Here is a 21,555-nt window from a genome sequence, read left to right on the forward strand (position 1 = left end):
GCGAAATTGTTGACTCAAATATCAAACCAATTTACACAAGCGTTTATTTATGTAGAATATAGTTGTCAGATTTATACCATGACGAGATCGGGTCGGGATTGAAACGGTAATTGAGTAATACTGAATTTAACAATAACCAAATGTATATTCAACGATCATTTCTCGACACAAGCTTCTCCTCCCACTCACTTGTTCATGCATGCATGCAGAAATGGCCCAACGACATTATTTGCGCATTGATAAAATGAGAAATGTACATATTTCTCGCGACAGCGGAATACAATCGCCTTGCGTACGAAAAGCATTAAAGAGAAATGTCATGGATTCGGTGATATTATACTTCATATATTACGAACGAACGTAACTTTACTACACTTTTTTTGTAAATATCTTACTGAGAATGCAAAATCAATATAATAGATATATACGTGTATACATATATGTATGTATAGGTACATACCAGAGTTGGGTGAATTTTATTCTCGAGTAACGGATAAAAATTTTCGATTCGCTCGTAAATTAGCTTTTGCTCATCCGGGTATCGGTTTAAAAAATTCGTTGATAGATTTTAATTTATAAATAAGTAGTTAGTTTACGGATCGATCTAAAATTCGTGATCGTTACTCGTGAATAAAATTTCTCTAACTCTGGTATATACGTCAGCAGTCTATCGCTCTTTCATTGGCAAATTTTGTCTCTCTTTTGAGAATACGTTCTATTGCATTATAACCGTGACTTGAATCTTTTCCATTATAAAATTTTATTTTAATTGTTTCGTATTTCGAATTAAAACGATAAGAAGTATGTATCGTTCTTGAAGCCACGACGTGTATCAACAGTAGCTTCATCGCAGTGCAATCGAATGAATGTACAATCGATAAAATCTCTGAGTTCTACGCGATCGGTAATTCGAATCGAAAGCCTAATAATTCGTTACTCGCCCATATTTCTACGAACGTCCATGATTAAACTGATTTTCTTGTTATTCTTAATCGATATAGAGTACATCACACGCGAGCATTCTATACGATTAATATATGTAACGATCCGCGTTAGTTTGCATACACAAACGGTTCACGGAAACGAGTAAACGGGTGTAAAAGCAAAATACATACGTACAGGAATCAAGATCGCCGTAATGAAATTATTATAGTAGTTATTATAGATCAGGCATGTGCGAATGTACAATTCGATTGATGACGTTACGTAGAATTAGAAGAAAAACAGTTGTACAATTTTAATTTCTGAATTTATTGTTGCAGTCTAATGGCAGTATAGTCTTCCTCGATATAATTATTTAAACCCTATTTAATACGAGATCAAATGTTTAAGTTTCATCGAATAATACGATCGAGATAAATTCGTATATGCCTATTGTAGGTAAATCGACTTAAGATTTTCAATTTGTAATTCTGCAGTAAATTAAGGAACGAACAAAAAAAAAAAGAGAGAATACGAAGAAAGCTGTCGGATTTAAACGCTGCATCTAGCGAAGGCTGTGCTCACACACAGCTTATACATGTGTATATATGTTACGAGTATGTACGTACACGTAAAAACAAATGCATACAAGCGTACATAATGCACAGGTACACACCGTGTATAAGGTCTAATAATCCCACACCTATATAACGAATATTTAAGAAAAAAAAAAAATTGTCCTTCGCGCATATTTATTCCCCCTCCATCCAACGAGAAGCATATAATTATCGCGGTAATAACACGAGGTTCAGTGTTGCGTACGACTTTCTATTATATCGTAGCATATCGCACGTCATTACAACAAGAGTATCGACTTCGTTCTGCAAACTTTGAGCGAGAACCTTGAAACTAGAAATAAATTTTATTCTACGTAACAGATCATTTCTCTCGAATCGATCGTAAATGTTTTTAACGTTGATTGTAAAAAATCGTGTAAATATTTTGCGTTTTCTTTTCATTTCCAAGTAAGAACCGACAATATTTCGATAAATACTTTTTGAGGTTAAGATGAGAAGCACTTGGTCAAAGTTTCCAGAACGATTCTGATAAACACGCATCTGAAATTGTATTCGGAGAGGAAAAAATGCCATAGAAATGGTGCTATTTGTGAGACATCAGCGATTTTAGGTACTATCGAAGGACACACAGTTGTATCCCCCGTACGTACTCGAAGCAGATTAGGTATTTCCGTTACGTTTCTTCGTGACCGTTAATTTCCGTTCGACTGCACAAATATCAGGGTAATAAATTCGTTGCGTGAACAATTTGGGAATGAACAAATGGTCAAAAATACAAACGAAAGAAAACTAAAAACGATTCTTTATCCTTCTGCATGATTCAACGTATATCGCGTGGGAGAATAGTTTTTTCCCGCCAACAGTTCACGGTCGTTGATCAACTAGCATTGTAAAGTTTGTTTCGCTGTAAGCGAGAGGAATCCATCCCCGATATTATAAAATTGGAAATACTTTATTTTACGTAGTACTCGCTACTACCATCTATACTATTAACGATGATTACTGGTCCCCAAATACATTACAATACTTCGTGTGACTAACAGAGTATCGAATACGTGCGAATCTTTTTCGAACGCGTTTAATTCTAAGTAAACACGACGAGAGGGTGCTACAAGATATCTCCTCGATATAACGATTCTAGCTTGGGGTACGTTGTGCTCGGGCGATACCTCTGAGATGTTTAAAAGATATTGACAATATATATACATGTGATTGACAGAAGGTCCCATCACAGTTTTGTAAACTACATCGTATTTCTATAGGATTTACCATTCGAGGAACGGAGAAAGTACGAAAGTGCACGCGATCGTAATTACAGTGAGTAGAAAACAATACGAGACCAGCTTATCGGTAAAGGGAGGGAAAAGAATAAAAGAATGATAACGGTGAACCAGCACTTTTAACAGTAACTTCATCGATACTCTCTAAATATAATTAAGATAGAATAGCGGTTTGTCGTAGCCTGGTTTGCCAGATCATAATAAACGATTCCTAGAAAAAAATATATCCGTTACTTAAAGAGGTTCGCGTGCCACTGATGTTTTCTTCGTTCCTCCCGCTTTAGTATTATCGTATAAAACAACAAAATTTTTCCTTTTCCTCTTTTTCGTTACTTTTGTCTCACTTTTCTTATATCTCTCTCGATAATATCGTAATAGCGGTCCTGTGCACAGATACGTTTATTGAAACTCTCCATAACGATACCGAATTATCAATTCGGTGCACCTCGATCGATTGATTAAAACCGTTCGTATTCATTTTGAACGTCTACTAGGCCATATTTGAAACCAGACCAGACTTCTATTTTATACTTATATTTCACGGTCAGGATATTAGGAATGATTATCCACTGCGCACTATTATGTATATGTACATTTTGTTTAATAGAGATAATATTTCATATTTCTCACGGAATTATTGATTGCTACACCTTCTGACGACCTTCTTTGTTTTATAGAAGAAAAATCGATTTCGCGATCGATCGGCAACTGTTTTTCCCGCCTTAATAATTCGTTTCATTCTTTGCGTAATTCCTTTATCTATTTGCTTTTTTTATAAAACATTTAATTGTAACGTGAAGGTGAGTTGAACATAATAGGGTACATATCAGGAAAGGGTTAAGAAATGAACTAAAAGAAAATTCTGTGTTTAATATTTTATTGGCTGAATCAATATATTTTAGAATACTCGACAGTTCCACAATGCTTGTATAAATAAGCAATTTATATTATTAATATCAATTAACACGGCTGAATTTGAAAATTTTCCTTCGTAATTTTGTATTTGCCGAAAGCAAATGTTACGCGAGGCACTGAAAGATTATGTTCCGGTAAAAACAGTAAGTAAACTTATATTTTATCGCGTTCGTATTCCTACTTTTTTCATGCAGAAACGGTTTGTATAAAAAAATAAAAGTATATGTACATGTACGTAAGCTAGAAAGTTTTCAAGTAAAATTATGTACATGTAATTTATCAAAATACAATACGTATTTATTACAATATGCTCGGCACGTAATTCGGTAGTTTTTACAAATTCCCTTGTACAAAAAAACATTCAGGGACGCTAAGATACATTAACTCTTCCTGTTGTAAAGTTGCTTCATTTTTATATAAAAAAGAAAAGAGAAAACAGTAACATAATGGTTAATAAATACTCGAGGCAACAAAGATGCCTTCCTTCGTTAATATGAATTCCCAAGGAATCGCAAATGTCATTATGTTACAAATTGTACATCTAAATGGATAAATCGAGGTGCAAATGCTATATTATAGTATATGTACCTCTGACTAAAGCCGCGGAGCGTATAAAATCAAATGTGCTTATAATATTGGTGCATACTTTTTTTTTTTACATACTTTACACTTTTTTCAACTATATGCACGTTTATTCGCGTCGTAAATTTTCAAGTCTAGCTTGCAGATCGGCATCTGCATCCACTAGATTTCCCCCATCATCATTTCCCGCAGTAGTTGCAACCGGTTGTTTCGAACCTGTTACGTTCAGAGAACCTGATGCCTGTGGTAGACCAGACAGCTGATCTGTCAATTGTAGACCTAGTTCATCTAGAACTTGTGACACAATTGCGTCGCTAAACGAACAAAATAAATGCGATTGAAATTACTTTAAGCCAATTAAGATTATATTATTTTAAGCCAATTGCAGTAATTACCTTTCTTCTTCGTCTTCCTCATCCTCCATTGCATCATCTATCGCGTCATTCATAATTTCTTCTTTCATGTCCATTATCTCTGATTGTTTCTCAAACTCTTGCAATATTTTTTGTATTTGAGGAAGATTCAATTGTCTATAAAATGAGTATCATTTATGTATAACATATAACAGAATCAAAATCAAGTAACAATACATAAGTTGCAAGTTTCTTATAATATTCTTACTTGTTCATATTCTGCATTGCTCTTGTGACCCCTTTCATTGCCTGTGCCATTGTATTTTGCGAACGTAACGTTAAAATTTTTAGAGAAACCGCTTGGATGTTTGCTTTCATTAATAAGAACTTCTTTACGTAACGCCTAGTTCTCACAAGATCTTTAGCCATAATTTTCACAGCATCCTATAAAATGATTGATAATAATTGACGATAAATAATAAATCTAAAGTAATTAAATATATTACCATTTGCCCGGCCTTGGCAAGTTTCTTTATCTCTGCAATAATTTTCTTTTCCTGCTGTTCCATTCTCATCTTTTCTGTGTCAAGATCTCTCATTGCTTTGTTTAAAGCCCTCTGATTCTTCCTGAGCATTTCCTCTGGAGTAATACGCTTTCCAAATAACCAATCCATGGTTGCGATCGAGAGTATCTACTTACTGTAATTAATGTAAGTAAATTATTGCAAAAGAAACTATAAAAGATAGATTCTTGAAATCGAAGAAATTACGAACGAATATAACAAGATATAATTGTCATTGACAAATAAAAGTTTCAAATTTTCACTTTATTATGGCGAATAAATATGTGTCTTTATATGCCTTTTAACGTGAATCAATTACCTTTAAACGATCAAAATACTATCTTGAATTACGAAATCGATTCTTTTGTTAGGTTACAGTTTTAATATCGTATACTGTGCAATTATTTGAGGCTGACAAGTCGATGAGTCACAACACCGAAAAGATTATACGTACCGCTAGATACATATAGCTATACACCGCATATGATGAGCTTTCTTAAAATAAACAAAACATTGAATTGTAAATTCATTTCAACGAATTACCCACGTAACCTTTAATCGCTCTAAATTGAAAAGAAACAGCTAAATTACCTACGTTACGATCGTGTTAAAAATTCCAAACATTATTTACGCCTAAACAATCATGTTCTTAATAATAACTTCCACAGCGTTATTTCCTGTGAAATACTCTACTTTTCTTAGAAATATTAATAATTAAAAATGTAATTCATTGGATTGAAAATATTTATAAAAAATCTTACGAAATTTTTTCGCAACCGTTACGATAGACATATTGATAAATTCGTTTACCTTCTTTGACGTTTATAATATAATAAAAACGGACGGTACAGAACGAGCAAGATCGACAATACTTAATTCTTTTATAAAAAAGTGTTGATACTCTGCGAAGCTGTTCGTGCCTTCGTGCATAGAATTATAAACTTTGTGCGTATTGTTAGCAACTTCAGTTCGTAGGATGTCAAAAAATAGTCTGGGCACTGATCCGCTGTCCGGTAATATCGTCTGTCATATTAATCGTAGTTATTGTTAATAAGGATAAAGTGTACGGTGATACAGGAAATAGATACAGGCATGAATAAACAGGAATAAACAGGAATAAACAGGAATAGACAGGAATAAACAGGAATAGACAGGATCGAACAGGTTCAGACAAGTTCGGACGGGAATGGACAGGAATCGATCGAAATCAATAAAAATGGATAGGAATGGACAAAAATCGATAAGAATTTAAAAATAAGAAAAATCTGCGGTGTACCTATGTGTAGAGAACGTGTGTGCTTAGACTGTAAGGGTTTTGAGAGTTGTGTTGACACGCACGTGTAGTAGAAGTTGTAAGTTATTGTAAAGATAGATATATAGTTAACAAAATTTTGTAAAAATGAAAACAGCTTTGATGGTGGCTGAAAAGCCGTCTCTAGCAGCATCCCTTGCCAATATTTTAAGTAATGGTCTATGTACTTCCCGAAAAGGTGGGTTAGGTTCTTGTCAAATTTAACATTAACTTTGTACGCATAATATATCGTTCTTTACCTTATTTTCGTATAATTTTTTACGCTTTTTGGCTTCAATGTTGAATGTTAAAAGTCAGCATTGAACACAAGAGTGATATAATATCTAAATTTTAGGATTAAACGGATCTTCTTCGGTGCACGAATGGATAGGTCAATTTAGGTCGGAAACAGTGAATTATAAAATGACCTCTGTCTGTGGTCATGTTATGACGCTGGATTTCATAGGAAAATATAATAACTGGGACAAAGTCGATCCTGTAAGAGAAAGTTACTTTTAGTTATACTATCTTTCGCTCGTATTAATATAACTACAAAGTTTTAAGTAATCGTGTATGAAATCGTCGTGAAAGTAATCGTAATGTTCAAGGCAGAGTTATTTTCGTGTCCGACCGAAAAGAAGGAAGGAGTACCTAAATTAAAAATCCCTTATTTCCTTGCTAAAGAAGGGGCTCATTGCGATTATTTGATATTATGGCTGGATTGTGACAAGGAGGGTGAAAACATTTGTTTCGAAGTTATACACGCGGTACAGCAAGGCATGACTAAAAGATTGAGTCCAAATGTAAGTACTTTGAAGTAAAATAGAAAGCTGGTGATTATCCGTATGACTACTGGAGCCATATAAATTTTGTATCCGTTGCAGGACATTTGGAGAGCACGATTTTCCGCTATCACGGATAAGGATATCAAGTCTGCATTGGCAAATTTGGTTAAGCCCAACGAAAATGAAGCGAAAAGTGTAGACGCACGACAAGAGTTAGATTTACGAATTGGTTGCGCCTTCACGAGGTTTCAAACGAAATTTTTTCAGGTAGAACCATTAAAAAATAACAAAATCGATTCATTGTTATAAAACATTTGTCTGTACTTTTTACATTAGGGAAAATATGGGGATCTAGATGTAACTCTGATTTCTTATGGTCCGTGCCAAACACCGACGCTTGGTTTTTGTGTCCAAAGGCACGATGAAATTCAAACGTTCAAGCCAGACGCCTATTGGGTCCTACAGGTACAGTGAAATAACTAAAATATACAGTATAAAGAAGGAAATAAATTGAAATACGTTCAAGGTCACGATTGAATCTTCCGATGGTCAAAATATTGTTTTAAATTGGGGCCGTGTACGATCTTTTGACAAGGAAGTAGCGAACATGTTTCTAAGCCATCTCAAAGAGTATGACCAAGCAATGCAAGTATTAAACGATATAAAAATATTACGATCGTCGATGTAATGATAAAGTATTACTATTGTATTAAATGATACAGAGTCATAAGCGAGGAGAAGACAGAAAAAACAAAGACGCGTCCTATAGCACTGAACACCGTAGAATTGATGAGGGTAGCTAGTTCAGGTTTAGGAATGGGTCCTCATCACGCTATGCAAATTGCAGAACGTCTCTATACTCAAGGATATATAAGTTATCCTCGAACCGAAACATCAATGTACCCGGAGAATTTTGATTTATCGTAGGTTAAACAAAACTTGATGGATACTAGCGAACTTTTACATTTTTCTTAATTTAAGCTGACGCAAATATTTACATTCAGTGCAGCATTAAAGCAACAGCAAAATAGCGCTGATTGGGGAGAATCTGTTCGTAAAATATTAGCAACTGGTATCAATAGACCAAAGAAAGGACATAACGTTGGAGACCATCCTCCTATTACTCCGATGAAACATGCCACGCGAAATGAGCTCGATGGCGATTCCTGGAGATTGTACGATTACATTACACGACACTTTATCGCTACAGTAAATATAGCTAGTTTAGTACGTTGCGAACTTCTTTGAATTGGGAATAAAAGAAAATGAAATACTTTAAACCTTGCAGTTGGCTCAAGATTGTAAATACTTAAGCACTACGGTCAAATTTGAAATAGGAATGGAAACTTTCACTGCGAATGGACACAGTTTGGTGGACCCTGGATACACCAGTATTCTTACTTGGCAAGCACTTGGGAGCAACGACATTTTGCCTAGATTCACACCCGGTGAAAGAGTGAATATACAAGAGGTTGTTAACAGATAAAGTTGGTTTTGATTGTTTTCTGTACGAAGACATTGATATTTGACTACTTATTTGTACAATTTTTAACAGACCAAGCTGCTCGAATGTTACACACAACCCCCAGATTACTTGACAGAGGCTGAGTTGATATCTCTTATGGAGAAGCATGGTATTGGAACAGACGCTTCTATCCCGGTGCATATAAATAATATATGCACGCGAAATTATGTGAACGTTGCAGCTGGTAGGAAATTAGTCCCAACTTCGCTAGGAATTGTGTTGGTCCATGGTTATCAAAAGGTATGCGTTTATTATACGTGTGAAAGTAACAATTACACGTTAATTTTTTATCAACATCAGATAGATCCTGAGCTGGTTTTACCCACGATGAGATCTGCAGTGGAGGAGCAGTTGAATCTCATAGCTCTTGGACGAGCAGATTACCACGCCGTGTTGCAGCACACAGTAGAAATCTTCAAACAAAAGTTTCATTACTTCGTCGAGAACATAGAAGCTATGGACCAGTTGTTCGAGGTTTCGTTTTCTCCTCTTTCTGCGTCGGGGAAAGCACACTCTAGGTAGAAGCATCAATCTAACGCGTATTATATACGTTTTTAATATTTATTGCTTTGGTATTCAGGTGTGGAAAATGTCGACGTTATATGAAGTACATACAAACGAAACCGTCGAGGATGCATTGCGCGCATTGCAACGAAACTTACAAGCTACCCAAAAACGGCAACATCAAAATTTACAAAGAGCTAAAGTGTCCATTGGATGATTTCGAATTGCTCTCGTGGTCTACGGGAGCACGAGGGAAAAGTTTCACGTTTTGTCCGTATTGCTACAACAATCTGCCATTCAGGTGATTATTTTGTATTTTTTTAATATTTTTAATCGATCAAGATCTAGATGAATACTTTCATAATGAATAATTCCAGAGATATGAAGAAAGGAATGAGTGGTTGCAATTCGTGCACGCATCCAACCTGTCCTCACGGTTTGAACTCAAACGGTATATCGAGTTGCCTTGAATGTGAATCGGGAATACTTGTACTCGATCCTTCAGCCGCACCGAAATGGAAACTTGGCTGCAATCGTTGCGACGTTATAATAAATCTGTTCAAGAATGCTCACAAGGTAGTAGTCGACACTGAAGTGTGCGACTGTGGGGCGCAATTAGTAACTGTTGAATATAAACAGGTGAAGCAGTAAATTTTCATTGTTACGTTATGGGAAAGTATCTTATACTAGAAATAAAAATGTTTTTGTGATCGCAGGAAAAGAGTAAACTTCCCAACAAAGCAACAGAGATGACTGGCTGTGTATTTTGCACAGCAGCTTTCGTGGCTCTCGTAGAGAAACATCGCGCTGTCGCCTCGAAACCGGTGGTGACTCGTAGTCATAGTCATATAAAGGGTCGTACTCGAGGTAAACCTCGCCCTTCGAAAAATAAGATGGCGGAATTGGCTGCATATTTTGTATAATAGCAATTTGTAAATGGAGTCAGTGACGATTTCAAGCCATGATTTTATTTAATAGAATTTGAAATGTGTAAAACATTCCTTATTCCTAATAAAAAATCCATAATCCATATTTTCCATGCTACTTATTTACATTCTCCTCTACCTTTCCCAATTAATTCCTTAATTTTCATCAATTCTATAGTTAAACACATTATTCGAATTTAATTAAGTTAATCAATCATTTCTCTATACATTATTCAATGTAATTAATAAGTTATAAACAATTACTGGAAGCGATTATTATTTCAATATTGCGCAAAAATGTGCAAAGAAATGGTATCGCCATCTAATATCAGGAATTCGAACTGCTAAAGTGCATATATATATACGAGCTCACGTACGTGAATGACCTATAGTTGTGTGAAAATCTGCAAAGAAACAGTATCGCCATCTAATATCAGTGTTTCGAAGTCAAAAAATCGTCCCAGGATCACAGAATGTTAGTGGAGGTATCCGGAGTACAGCTACCCCCACTCCTCCTACTCCTGACACGCACTACCTTGATTATTCGTTAATTACTCCTTTCCTGGGATTAAAATATGAACTATTAGAATCGAAGAATGTAGTATAGACCCTTGGCTAGATTCAAGGATAGTTTTTAGAACGATTCCGCCAGTAATTAAGACGTTATTAACGAATATCGGAAGTCGGGTCATTTACGGCTGTATCATCGTCTGCTTTAATCGATGATTTATCAATTTTTCAACTATAATACCCATAGTTTTGCTATTAGGGAACAAAGTAGACATCCCTGGCAACATTCAAGGACCGATTTTGTAGCGCTCCATGCTCTAATTAATTAGTTATTAGCGATAGATCCCGAAGGTGACGCGTGAAAAGGTTAGAAACCGTGACCCGACCTCCGATATTCGTTAATAACTATTTAATGAGGCATAGCATGGTTCTAAAAACTATCCCTGAATGTTGCCAAGGGTCTACACTATATTCTTAAACCCTAAAAGTTCATAATTTGTTCCCGGGAAAGGCGTAATTAGTAAATTAACGAGCAATAATTCAAGACATGCGGAGAACTATCGATTGTTGGATGGTGGCGCCAACTAGTGGCGAAAACAGGGTACTATGGGCTTCTCGGCTTCGTAATGAATTGTCGCTCGTTAATTAACTAATTACGCCTTTCCTGGGAACAAATTATGAACTTTTAGAGTTGAAGAATATAGTATAAACCCTTGGCTTGATTCAAGGATAGTTTTTAGAATCATGCTATGCCTCATTAAATAGTTATTAACGAATATCAGAAGTCGGCACATGGTTTTTCACATTTTAACGCGTCATCTTAGACATTTATCGCTAATAACTAATTAATTAGAGCATGGAGCGTTACAAAATCGGTCCTTGAATGTTGCCAGAGATGTCTACTTGGTTCCTTAATAGCCAGAATATGGGTATTATAGTTGAAAAATTGATAATTCATCGATTAAAGCAGGCGGTGATACAGCCGTAAATATCCCGACTTCCGATATTCGTTAATAACGCGTTAATTACTGGCGGAATCGTTCTAAAAACTATCCTTGAATCTAGCCAAGGGTCTCTACTACATTCTTCGATTCTAAAAGTTCATATTTTATTCCCAGAAAAGGAGTTATTAATGAATAATCAAGGTACTGCGTATTAGGAGTAGGAGGAGTGGGGGTAGCTGTACTCCGGATACCTCCACTAACATTCTGTGATCCTGGGACGATTTTTTGACTTCGAAACACTGATATTAGATGGCGATACTGTTTCTTTGCAGATTTTAACACAATGATAGATCATTCATGTACGTGAGCTCGTATATATATATGCATCTTAGCAGTTACAATTCCTGATATTAGATGGCGATACCGTTTCTTTGCACATTTTTGGGCAATATTGAAATAAATATCGCTTCCAGTAATTCGTTTATAACTTATTAATTACATGAAATAATGTATAGAGAAGTGGTTGAAGGACTTAATTAAATTCGAATAATGTTTTTAACTTTAGATTTTATAAAAATTAAGGAATTAATCGAAAGGTAGAGGAGAATGTAAATAAACAGCATGGCAAATACACTACATACTATAATTTTTATTCTTTATTAATATAAACATAAGGAATCTTTTACACATTTCAAATTCTATTAAATAAAATCCTCTATTTAAATATAAAATTATTAAATAAGTGCCTCGAAAGCTTGATAGCACGTTTTATACATATAATCAAATCGATGAGTAATATTTTGCGCGACAGCATTATAAAACATTTGTGGTATAATTTTTTAATGCAATTTAGTAGCTATTCAATGTATAAGATTTTGTTTAATTTTTTCTTCTCTGGATGATAGAGAAAACGAGAAAATTCTCTACCGGCGAATGGACCGAGCAAATTAGTATAAGGGTCCGACAAACGCAACGGTAGATCTGATAAAGAAAAAGGCGAAGAGAAGGCCGGTTAATAAGTGGAATTTTATATTGGCGGGCGACTTGCGCGTAGCTAAAATCAATGAGTCCACCCGGCGATGCGATTGTGTCAGTGCAACTTCACCAACGCCGCGACAGAGCCGCGTACGGTCTTCCCTGTCCTCGCACTTTTCACGTCTTTTCTCTGAATATTCGTCTTATTACGCAGTAAAAACCATGTAAAGTTCGAGACTGAAATGCCGAGTCAGGAAGACATGGACCTTTGTACCGACAAGGTACTGTCCAAGGGAAGAATACTTCAGGAACTAACGAAAGCTGTCAAATTGGTGAGTGGCTGCTCCCGTACATACAGGGATGACGTATCAAGGCCATACGTCATTTATATACATACGTCTGCATGCACCTTCGTAACGCGGATTTAAATCTGCATACATCGCATAGTTACACCCCTTCCTAAATTCCCTTCGATCGCGATCGCCCTTTCGTTTCGACAGATATTCGTTCGTCTTTCTTTCCCAGCCACGGCGAACTCTAGAAGCGATTCTCTTCGAAAATATTTAACCATGCGGACGTACGCGAAATCGAAATTTCACGCACACGCGCGTTTAACGCGTCAGCCGTTCAACACGGTTTGACGCATTTCATTATCTCCTATCTTGTTGAACGCGAAGTATATACATGTGCTCTTATCGTCGTCTCTATTTTTCTTTATTCGAACGCAGTTCTCTTACGGTACGAGCCATATCGTGGCTCGCAACGACGTGAGGGTTTTTTTTCTTTCTTCTTCGCTCGTTTATTCGTATGTCACTCAACTGTGACATTTCGTTCACTGCTCATTGGGATCCACACGGATCGATGAACTTGTTCGTCGTTTTCCAAACTGCCCCCGTCTTTTTCTCGTGAGATTAAGCGTTAAAATACGCTGCACTTAGACTGTCTGATCAGTGTTGTGATTTGTTCCATTGTGCGATCTTCGCTACGATAATAGTAAGACGCAGAATAGTTAGATATGTGTGAGTATTGTGATTGTTTCGTGTTGTGGTAATTTATTTCTTATTCAGGTTTTGTTGGGTCTTATTCTTTTCTTTTTCTTATATTTGCACAAGCCAATAAATGTTAAAATGTTAAAGATATCAGTAACAAACATTTTTTCTAACCTGTCATTTTATCTGTTTACGTCAGGTTTATGTTCAGAGTTTGTATGGCACGGTAGTCTTGGACGGAGATTCTTGGTTGGTTTATTGGTTAGATCGAGCCTTACGTCATGGATTACGCGTAGAACGACATGGATATTGGGGAACGGCTCGTGAACTTAGTCATCATGATACCGTCGTTGTAATTCACGCTTTGCAAAGTGTGTTGACTTCCATTGGAAAAGGTACGTTGGAATATTTATCAAATAAAAGAGACAGCAAACTTTCCGGACAAGATAATAGCGTTAAATATCGTTATATATTTTACAGGCCGGGCATGGCTTTACCATACTCTTAGCGAAGGCAGCTTTGAAAGTTATTTAGCTTGTTTGTTAAGAGACACAAAAACATTGAAAAAACAGTACTTTCCTCATGCGCTCGTTCGGGATGCAGACAAGACCAATCAGCTAGTTAATCTCCTTGCTGGTTTAGAAAATGTGTCCTTCACATTGCAATTGGTAGGTAAAATTACTGTTACATTATGAAACTAATTAAAAAAACATGAATTTTTCCAGTATCTGTAATAATTAATTTATTTTGTAATAGATGTATTCTACGTGTATTGCTAGTCGTAATTATTATTTCTCAAGCATGTATCTGACAAAGTCTGTTTGGAAAGCACCGATATCCGTATCACACAAGAGCGTATTTTCTTCCTTTTTCATTTTAGAGCCACGGTAAAAGCCAGTGACGATATCAACGTGTGGTCGTCGGCAGTTTACAATAACGTGTTTTGCAGTTTTTATTTCCTCGGTGTTGATATCAGTATCACCCCCTGGTTACAATTATCTCGCAAATAAATAACGTACCGCGCTTAGCAGCAGTTTGTTTGTCAAGATGAATCTGTTTTCATGAATTTAAGGGGCAATAAGTTATCACTGATGTACACCTATTTTTCAGTAATTTTATATCACCTTGTTTGTTCATGGAAAATCTTTCGAAAGCAATTTGTGGTTTCTGTATTTATCAAACGGTTGTGATTTATTTATATAAGAGAAATACTTTAACCCTTTGCACTCTGAATTATATTTCAATTTTGTTACCAGCAGCTCCCAATGCTTTTAAGTGTTTTATTTAAAATTAACTGTCAAAATATCTGTTTTATTTACACTGTTGTTGCATTTTGTAACTATCAAGTGTACGATATCTCCTTTGGTTTGGACTTGAAAAAATGTTGAGTGGGACTTGATAAAGGAGCTCAAGGGGTGCAAAGGGTTAATATAATAATTAAAGTAGTAAACTAAAAATAGAATTAATTATATCGTTATTTAGGATGTAACGTATCTGGACACTTGCAACTATATGCCCCAAAGGCCTATGAGCGTAAATCCTTCCGGAACTATATTATCGTTACACCTTAGATCATCCAGCGTATCCTCGAGTTTAGCTTCTCCCGGTGACAGTGGCGTTGCATTCGACAGTGATATGGATCTTGCGAATGAAACCGATGCCAGTAGCTATAAGGAGGTATATATTTAATCATAAATAAATCTGTATCGCGCAAGTAACGTCAATTTTGTACAAGTAACAAGTTGATTTACATTTTCTAGGAAGATTTCAATCTCGAAGAAATTCCAAAGTATCGGAACAATAGGTACAAGACAATCTTGAACAATCGCATGGAGGACAATAAAAACTTGAGTTCCAGCGATTCCAGCGAAGATGGAAAGACGCCCACGCAGTCGCCCGGAATGGTACCAAAATTTCAAACCGCATCGGTGACGAAAAGCGACATAGCGAACCAGAACTTAACTAGAAAGCTCGACGATAACGAGATTAATTGTTCCAGTCTGGACACTTTAAAGGATTATGATTTTTATAGCAAAAGTCTGGACGATTCGAAGTTGGACAAAATGGACAACAAGCTTGACAACGGCGTCAAGGAATTTAATAAAAGAAGCAGCTACTACAGCGACGGCAGTTATAGTTTTAAGAGAAACCTCGATCCCCGCAATTCGTACGTGATTAATAACGACACGAATCTTTTGGAGCTCAGTATGACCATATCGGATTGCGAGAACATGGAAGCACCGTACGGTATTCTAAATACCATCAATATGACGGACACTAGTATTTTGTCATCGTCCAGCTCGGAGGCATTAGTGCAACGTAGACAACGTAAAAAGAAACGCGGTGAGAGTAAGAAGCGCGTTAGTTTTCACGAGGATATTTTAAAAACCATGAAGCTGGACGATGACGAGAACTTCACCGATTTCTCGATGAGTTTCTTGACACCTAATTCGGTCCAGAAGAAAGACGCTCAAAAGGGAAGGTACAGCTGGTGCGGCCACGGTGATTCACCGTATGTTCAGAAGGTCGTCAACACCAGAAACGCGCACTCGGATTATTATTCGTACTCCTCGTCGTCGAGCATTTTCGACAGCGACAGCGAGAAGAAAACTTCGCCGAGGATCTGTCAGCAGTCGTTGTGCCAGAGCAATTGCAAATGCGCTTGCGGTTTGTCGATTTCGGAACGCGGTGTGCCGGAGGGTCAAGAGGACCCTGGTAAATCGTTGAGACCAAAAATGGAGATTGAATTGGAGGAGAACGAGGCGCAGGAGGCATATATCGTCGAGAAAGCTTGTGGGAATATCGTCGAAGATCCCCCGTCAAAAGTCGATATGCCTTGTCCTTCTAATTCGAAAAAGTATAATAGTTCCAGCGATTGGTCGGATGTAGATAGTGTCACCACGTCGGATGTGGACGAGCGTAGGAATAGTAAGCACCTGGCATCGCCATCGAAAAAGCGTAATATGACGTCGATATTGACCGGAGAAAGTAGCAACAAATTGTTGGCACCGCCGCCATTGAGGCAGGCGCCATCATCGAAAACTTCGTTGTTGAGCAGATTCTTAAAGTCCATCACGGAGCGGAAGTTTGAAATTAAAAAGAGCAAAAAGTCACAAAAATCAAATCCATTGTACATCAAGGGCGTGAAGACGAGCTACGATTCGTTCAAAGATTTCAACGACAATCTCGACCGGGAGATACGGGAGAACGTGGAAGCGGAAAAGCAACAATTCAGCGGCGAGAGAGTCAGCTTGAAATTGCGAGAGCTCTTCAAGAAACACATATACAGGGACAAAACCGAGGAATTATACAAAGTGTATAAAGTTAGGAGTTCGTACATGACGAACGGAGAGAGCAAACCGATGATAGCTTTGTTAACGGACAAGACGTTATACCTGACAGGCTCGAAACTGGATCAGTCTTATAGCAATCAATTTGTTATACCTTATAACGAATTAGACGTCATTATGGTATGTTTCGCTTATATAATGACATTCTTTATAAAATCTTGATGAAAACTACTTTGTAGATCGGACCAAATGCACAAACAATATTATTATCCAATGCGGATTGCGAGATGCAACATTTATTTTCCACGGGAAGTTCTCAGACTACTTCAGAGTTGATCGCTCATCTGGAAATGGCGATGAGACGATCTCCGACCAAACCAAGGCTTCCAGCAGTCAAAGAATTGAGATACGAGGACATGCATATTTTGAGACACTCGATTCTTTGCGATACGGCCGTACATCCTGTACGTAAACGCGAGAGCGACTTGGGACCATTCGATGCTACTAATGTCAAACGAATTAATAACAATTTAAAATTCTAGGATGAAAAGATCGAACATTACAATCTCATATATATGGAGGACGAGCATATGTCGCCTCCTAGCACACCGTGTGGGCCGACCAAGGAGGGTGACCTTATGTACAGACCACACACCTATCAACAGCTTTATCCCAATGCTCCGACTAATCCATGGGAAGCAGGATATTTTGTTTTAAAGGGTGGTGTTGTCTATATGTTCACGGATGCAAATCAACGACTTCCCAAACGTGCGATTCCATTAAAGGGTGGTCTTTGCCAAGGGTGTCGAAGAATCCCCAATTCCCATCGTCCTCACACTTTCGAAATAATTCTAAAGCCGAACAAAGCTTTTCAATTTGCCGCTCCAGACGAGTACGTTGCTTCCGAATGGTTGCAAAGCTTTGTTCAGAGCGCGTCCGGACTGTTCGACGCTTCTGAGATTAGGGAACCTTTGCCGTGTAGCCTTATCACGACTACCAGACACTTGGTTACCATGAAGGAAGTGTTTCCTGGTAAACAGCTGGGACAAACCCTTTCCTGTGCCTCTGTAGAAGACCTCACGGCCTTCAGAGTACCTTTGACCCAACAGTCTTGGTGCATACTGGTGAGTTGGATAAACTAATGTGTCACGCGGGCCCGATTAATGTCACTTTCTTCTTTTGTTTTGCTAATTCGAAGGAATTCGCATGCCGAGAGGTGCACGAGAGCAGCGGCGATTGGGTCATATACTTCACAAACTATACTGAATTGTGCTCCTTCAGAGAGATTTTGGAAACGTTGTGGGCGAATGCGAGAATGGTACGACGCTTGTATACAGAGTAATCGTTTCAGACGTACAGTTTTTTTTTCCAGATGCGAGGGATGCAGTGTATTTTTAAAGATAAGGGTTCTATTGTATACGGCGTTAGACCGTTCTAACTAAATTATGTTCTTTCAAGGGGGAATTTCCTATGGTAACACTTCCACCAGAAGACAAGTTTCACCGACGTTGCTTGGATGCTGGTAAAGAGCTAGAGCTTGCATGGCGATACTTGTTACCCTCGGAAACAGACTAAATATTAAGGTGTACCGATAGACAATAGTGAGCATGGTTGTACTCGATACGAGAAACTCAAAGAATATAAATAATCGGAAATTCTCAATTCGCAAACATAAATATACGAAATATACGGCGATACGATCAAATTGACCGCAACAATTTAAAGAAACTCGCTAAGCATCGACATAACGAACATTTAACCACCCTCGAGACGGATGCATTATGTTTCATCGCTCGATGAAAAAGCGATGAAATCATACAAGTATAGATATTTAGCGATACATAATATTGATGTGCTAATTCAATAAAACGGTGCAATATCTTTTTAATAGTATAAGTCACCTTGATAATCTCTATCATTAACAATGATGCAGGATTGTAATATAACAGTGAGCGCATAAGATCATTGTGTCAGTTACATGGATGTCTATATATTCACATATATTGTAAGAACTAATACGCATTTTGAAAATGCGCCATTGATATCGGAATCATTCTTAAAACAGATGCTAATGAAATGGCAGTAAGGCATAGAGCAGCTTCGGAAACTAAGAATACTCTATACTATACATTGCTTTTGGAGTAATTGTATGACGTATAATTACACATTCCTAATAGTAATATTGATAATAACGGTAATTATAGCAACACAGCTTTCTAATTTTAGTTTTAATATATTCTCCTTCTATGTACGCGTGTTCGATTGCTTAAAAATCGTAAGCTTAGTTAGAGCTATCTATATTGTTTTGTTTTCAATTGTACAGGTATCGAAATAATTGATTATCAAAGGTAATTATACCATATCGATTTTAAGGATAGTTTCATCGCATTATACGAACTATACTTTACTTTAAATAGTAATAGCTTTATGCGCCAAAGAAGTTTCTTCTAAAGTGCGAATTAATTTGAATGTGCGATTTTGTATACTTTCTTTTTTTAAGATCATATTTTACGTTACCAAAACTACATGAATGGATGCAGCCTGTAAATTAATGTGAATAAAATCTTAATACTACATGCATCGTTTCATGTAGTCACAAATAATTGTGATAAAGCATTTAAACAATAAAGTGTTAAATTAATGACTTTGTATATGTTACGCGGTAACGAAAATCGAAATCATAATCAGTTTCCTGTGTTAGTTTATAGCGCGTCTAACGAGACAAGATGATGTTACACTATTTACATGCTCAGTGTAAGCATGATTCTTAAATATTATGGCCATGAGATTTTTGCACAATGTTAATGCCGTCGTACATGACCTTCAAGTTAATGAGAAAACAAATAGAAATAAAATTATTACTAGTCAACAGAATAAAAATAATAACTTGTCAAGTTCTTTCCCGTTATAACACAACATATCGGTAAATTTGATTTTTATTTACATAAGATACATCCACATATCAAAATTTTGTTGATCAAGTATCTGTAAGCATTTAAAAATACAACGACCCCTTAATTCGTGCCGATTTGAGGCAATTTTTCTAAGTGTAAAATTTCCAATTACCTTCAAGATTCATCCTATGCAGTATGGAAAATGCTTCTTCATATATTATCTAATGAAAAACTGCATTTATTCAGGTTGCAAATGTGAAACTGCGTTTCTTGACATCTTCAATTTACTTATATTTGCCCCTGGATACTGTTTTTTCGCAGCTCCAAGATCGAGATTCGGGAACCTTCGCATCAGAGCCGCCACACGATTACGATCTCGGCTGAAATTTAAAAAATTTTCATAGACACTTTACAATAACAGACAGAAGTGATATAATGTTAAAGAGTATTTCTTGATAGAATAGTAACGATACGAACTTTTGTGCTCTACGTTTCACGTTCCAAAGTTTCTCTCTGTAGAATCGTAAAAATTTGGAAACGGCATGTCCACCATAACCGAACACGTGTTTTTTGTGCCACTTTTTATTCATAAACTTTGGTATATGATATTGCCGCATTTTATAGAAATAACGCATACCTATAAAACAAACATGGTTTTTACAACAGAGCTTTTGTGCATATAGAATAAATGCTAAACATATGTGATATTGTACCAATAGCATTGTACGCCATTCTTGCAGGACGTTCCCCGCATGTTCCAGTTTCAAGATTGTAATATGCCTGATTTCTTTCACGAACCACAGACTCCAAATTTGACATGCTGTCTAACACTTTATCAATTCTTTCAGGATTGGGAAAGTATTCATATTCCTGTTTATAAGCTTCTTCCATTGTTAGAAGCATATTGTGTTCTTTCAGCAACACAAACCTAAATATTTAAAGTATAGTTACTCTTATATTATCTTACAGCGATGGATGTAATGTATTTTATAAGTTATTTACCATAACTTATGAAGATCTTCATTGCTCTTTAATCTTAATTCATCTTTTAGCCAAGAACGTCCTACCTTTACTTCCTTCCTTCCCCAATTCTTTTTATCATCAAAAAATTCCATTAAATCATTTCGTTTAGATGTAGTATGAATGAATGCACATTGGGAGGTAGATACTCTGAAAAGATTGATATTATAGTTAGTTCATTTTTACGGTACAAACGAGTATACAAAAATTATACACGACCGCTATACACGTTAAATTTGTAAGAATAGTAAATAAAAATAAACAACGAACCGTCGAATACATGTTGGATTCAAGATGGGGTTTACATTCGAACATAAAGACGAATTTGTTAATAACTTTGTCACATTATTTATACTTTTCGAAAGTTGTAAAACTTTCGCAAAGACTGCCATTTTACTTATGGGAGTTTATAGGTTATGTTTATGCACACAGTTGCAGTTCATGGTTCGTAACTGCAACGATGTATCGATACATCGATGACTCTATGGTTTCTGAAGGCAGACGAATTAATCCCTTTTAAATATTGTTTATTACATTAAAAGACAAGTCATTAATAATTCAATTTTAATCTAGTATTGTTGTCCCTTGTAGATAAAGTAATTACCCTGTAATTACGCCCCTGTACCCCATCAAAGGAAAAAGTAATTTTACAACGTAACTTGATGGAGAAATAACACTTAAAAATAAGATACATTTACTGTAATAATTGT

The 21,555-nt window shown here is 36.5% G+C and overlaps 4 protein-coding genes across 9 annotated transcripts; 2 read left to right on the plus strand and 2 right to left on the minus strand.

Moving 5' to 3' along the window:
- Positions 1-3,646: 3,646 nt before the first annotated feature.
- Positions 3,647-6,138, minus strand: LOC122395684 (charged multivesicular body protein 2a). Of its 4 annotated transcripts, none has more exons than XM_043393470.1 (5): positions 6,003-6,138; positions 5,136-5,328; positions 4,898-5,073; positions 4,672-4,806; positions 3,647-4,590 (listed from the first exon to the last, which is right to left on the minus strand). In XM_043393470.1, exons 2-5 carry the CDS (start codon positions 5,301-5,303, stop codon positions 4,386-4,388), a joined length of 684 nt encoding a protein of 227 aa, XP_043249405.1. In that variant the 5' UTR covers positions 5,304-5,328; positions 6,003-6,138; the 3' UTR covers positions 3,647-4,385. The 4 variants fall into 4 exon arrangements, with proteins under 4 accessions (XP_043249405.1, XP_043249407.1, XP_043249404.1 ...); XM_043393472.1 differs by having other exon boundaries at positions 5,136-5,321; positions 6,003-6,062; XM_043393469.1 differs by lacking the exon at positions 6,003-6,138 and adding an exon at positions 5,512-5,665.
- A 16-nt stretch (positions 6,139-6,154) lies between these two features.
- Positions 6,155-10,253, plus strand: LOC122395615 (DNA topoisomerase 3-beta-1). 2 transcript variants are annotated; one of them, XM_043393327.1, is made up of 15 exons: positions 6,155-6,205; positions 6,270-6,682; positions 6,839-6,981; positions 7,092-7,286; positions 7,368-7,535; positions 7,605-7,733; positions 7,795-7,913; positions 7,991-8,191; positions 8,273-8,477; positions 8,557-8,739; positions 8,824-9,033; positions 9,094-9,311; positions 9,374-9,598; positions 9,675-9,936; positions 10,014-10,253. In XM_043393327.1, exons 2-15 carry the CDS (start codon positions 6,592-6,594, stop codon positions 10,218-10,220), a joined length of 2,556 nt encoding a protein of 851 aa, XP_043249262.1. In that variant the 5' UTR covers positions 6,155-6,205; positions 6,270-6,591; the 3' UTR covers positions 10,221-10,253. The 2 variants fall into 2 exon arrangements, with proteins under 2 accessions (XP_043249262.1, XP_043249264.1); XM_043393329.1 differs by lacking the exons at positions 6,155-6,205; positions 6,270-6,682 and having other exon boundaries at positions 6,856-6,981; positions 7,096-7,286.
- A 2,540-nt stretch (positions 10,254-12,793) lies between these two features.
- On the plus strand, positions 12,794-19,797 carry LOC122395607 (pleckstrin homology domain-containing family M member 2). The gene is made up of 9 exons (XM_043393306.1): positions 12,794-12,984; positions 13,841-14,036; positions 14,122-14,309; positions 15,124-15,318; positions 15,402-17,111; positions 17,171-17,395; positions 17,474-18,055; positions 18,130-18,249; positions 18,390-19,797. Exons 1-9 carry the CDS (start codon positions 12,895-12,897, stop codon positions 18,504-18,506), a joined length of 3,423 nt encoding a protein of 1,140 aa, XP_043249241.1. The 5' UTR covers positions 12,794-12,894; the 3' UTR covers positions 18,507-19,797.
- Positions 15,184-21,282, minus strand: LOC122395676 (39S ribosomal protein L47, mitochondrial). 2 transcript variants are annotated; one of them, XR_006258987.1, is made up of 6 exons: positions 21,116-21,282; positions 20,828-20,995; positions 20,539-20,753; positions 20,303-20,462; positions 19,998-20,205; positions 15,184-15,308 (listed from the first exon to the last, which is right to left on the minus strand). XR_006258987.1 is itself a non-coding variant. In XM_043393456.1 (5 exons), exons 1-5 carry the CDS (start codon positions 21,235-21,237, stop codon positions 20,064-20,066), a joined length of 807 nt encoding a protein of 268 aa, XP_043249391.1. In that variant the 5' UTR covers positions 21,238-21,282; the 3' UTR covers positions 19,914-20,063. The 2 variants fall into 2 exon arrangements, 1 of the variants encoding a protein (XP_043249391.1); XM_043393456.1 differs by lacking the exon at positions 15,184-15,308 and having other exon boundaries at positions 19,914-20,205.
- Positions 21,283-21,555: the final 273 nt, after the last annotated feature.

This window comes from Colletes gigas, unplaced genomic scaffold (assembly GCF_013123115.1).
Source record: "Colletes gigas isolate AHSC1104 unplaced genomic scaffold, ASM1312311v1 Colletes_gigas_Sc00006, whole genome shotgun sequence".
NCBI classification, from domain to species: domain Eukaryota; kingdom Metazoa; phylum Arthropoda; class Insecta; order Hymenoptera; family Colletidae; genus Colletes; species Colletes gigas.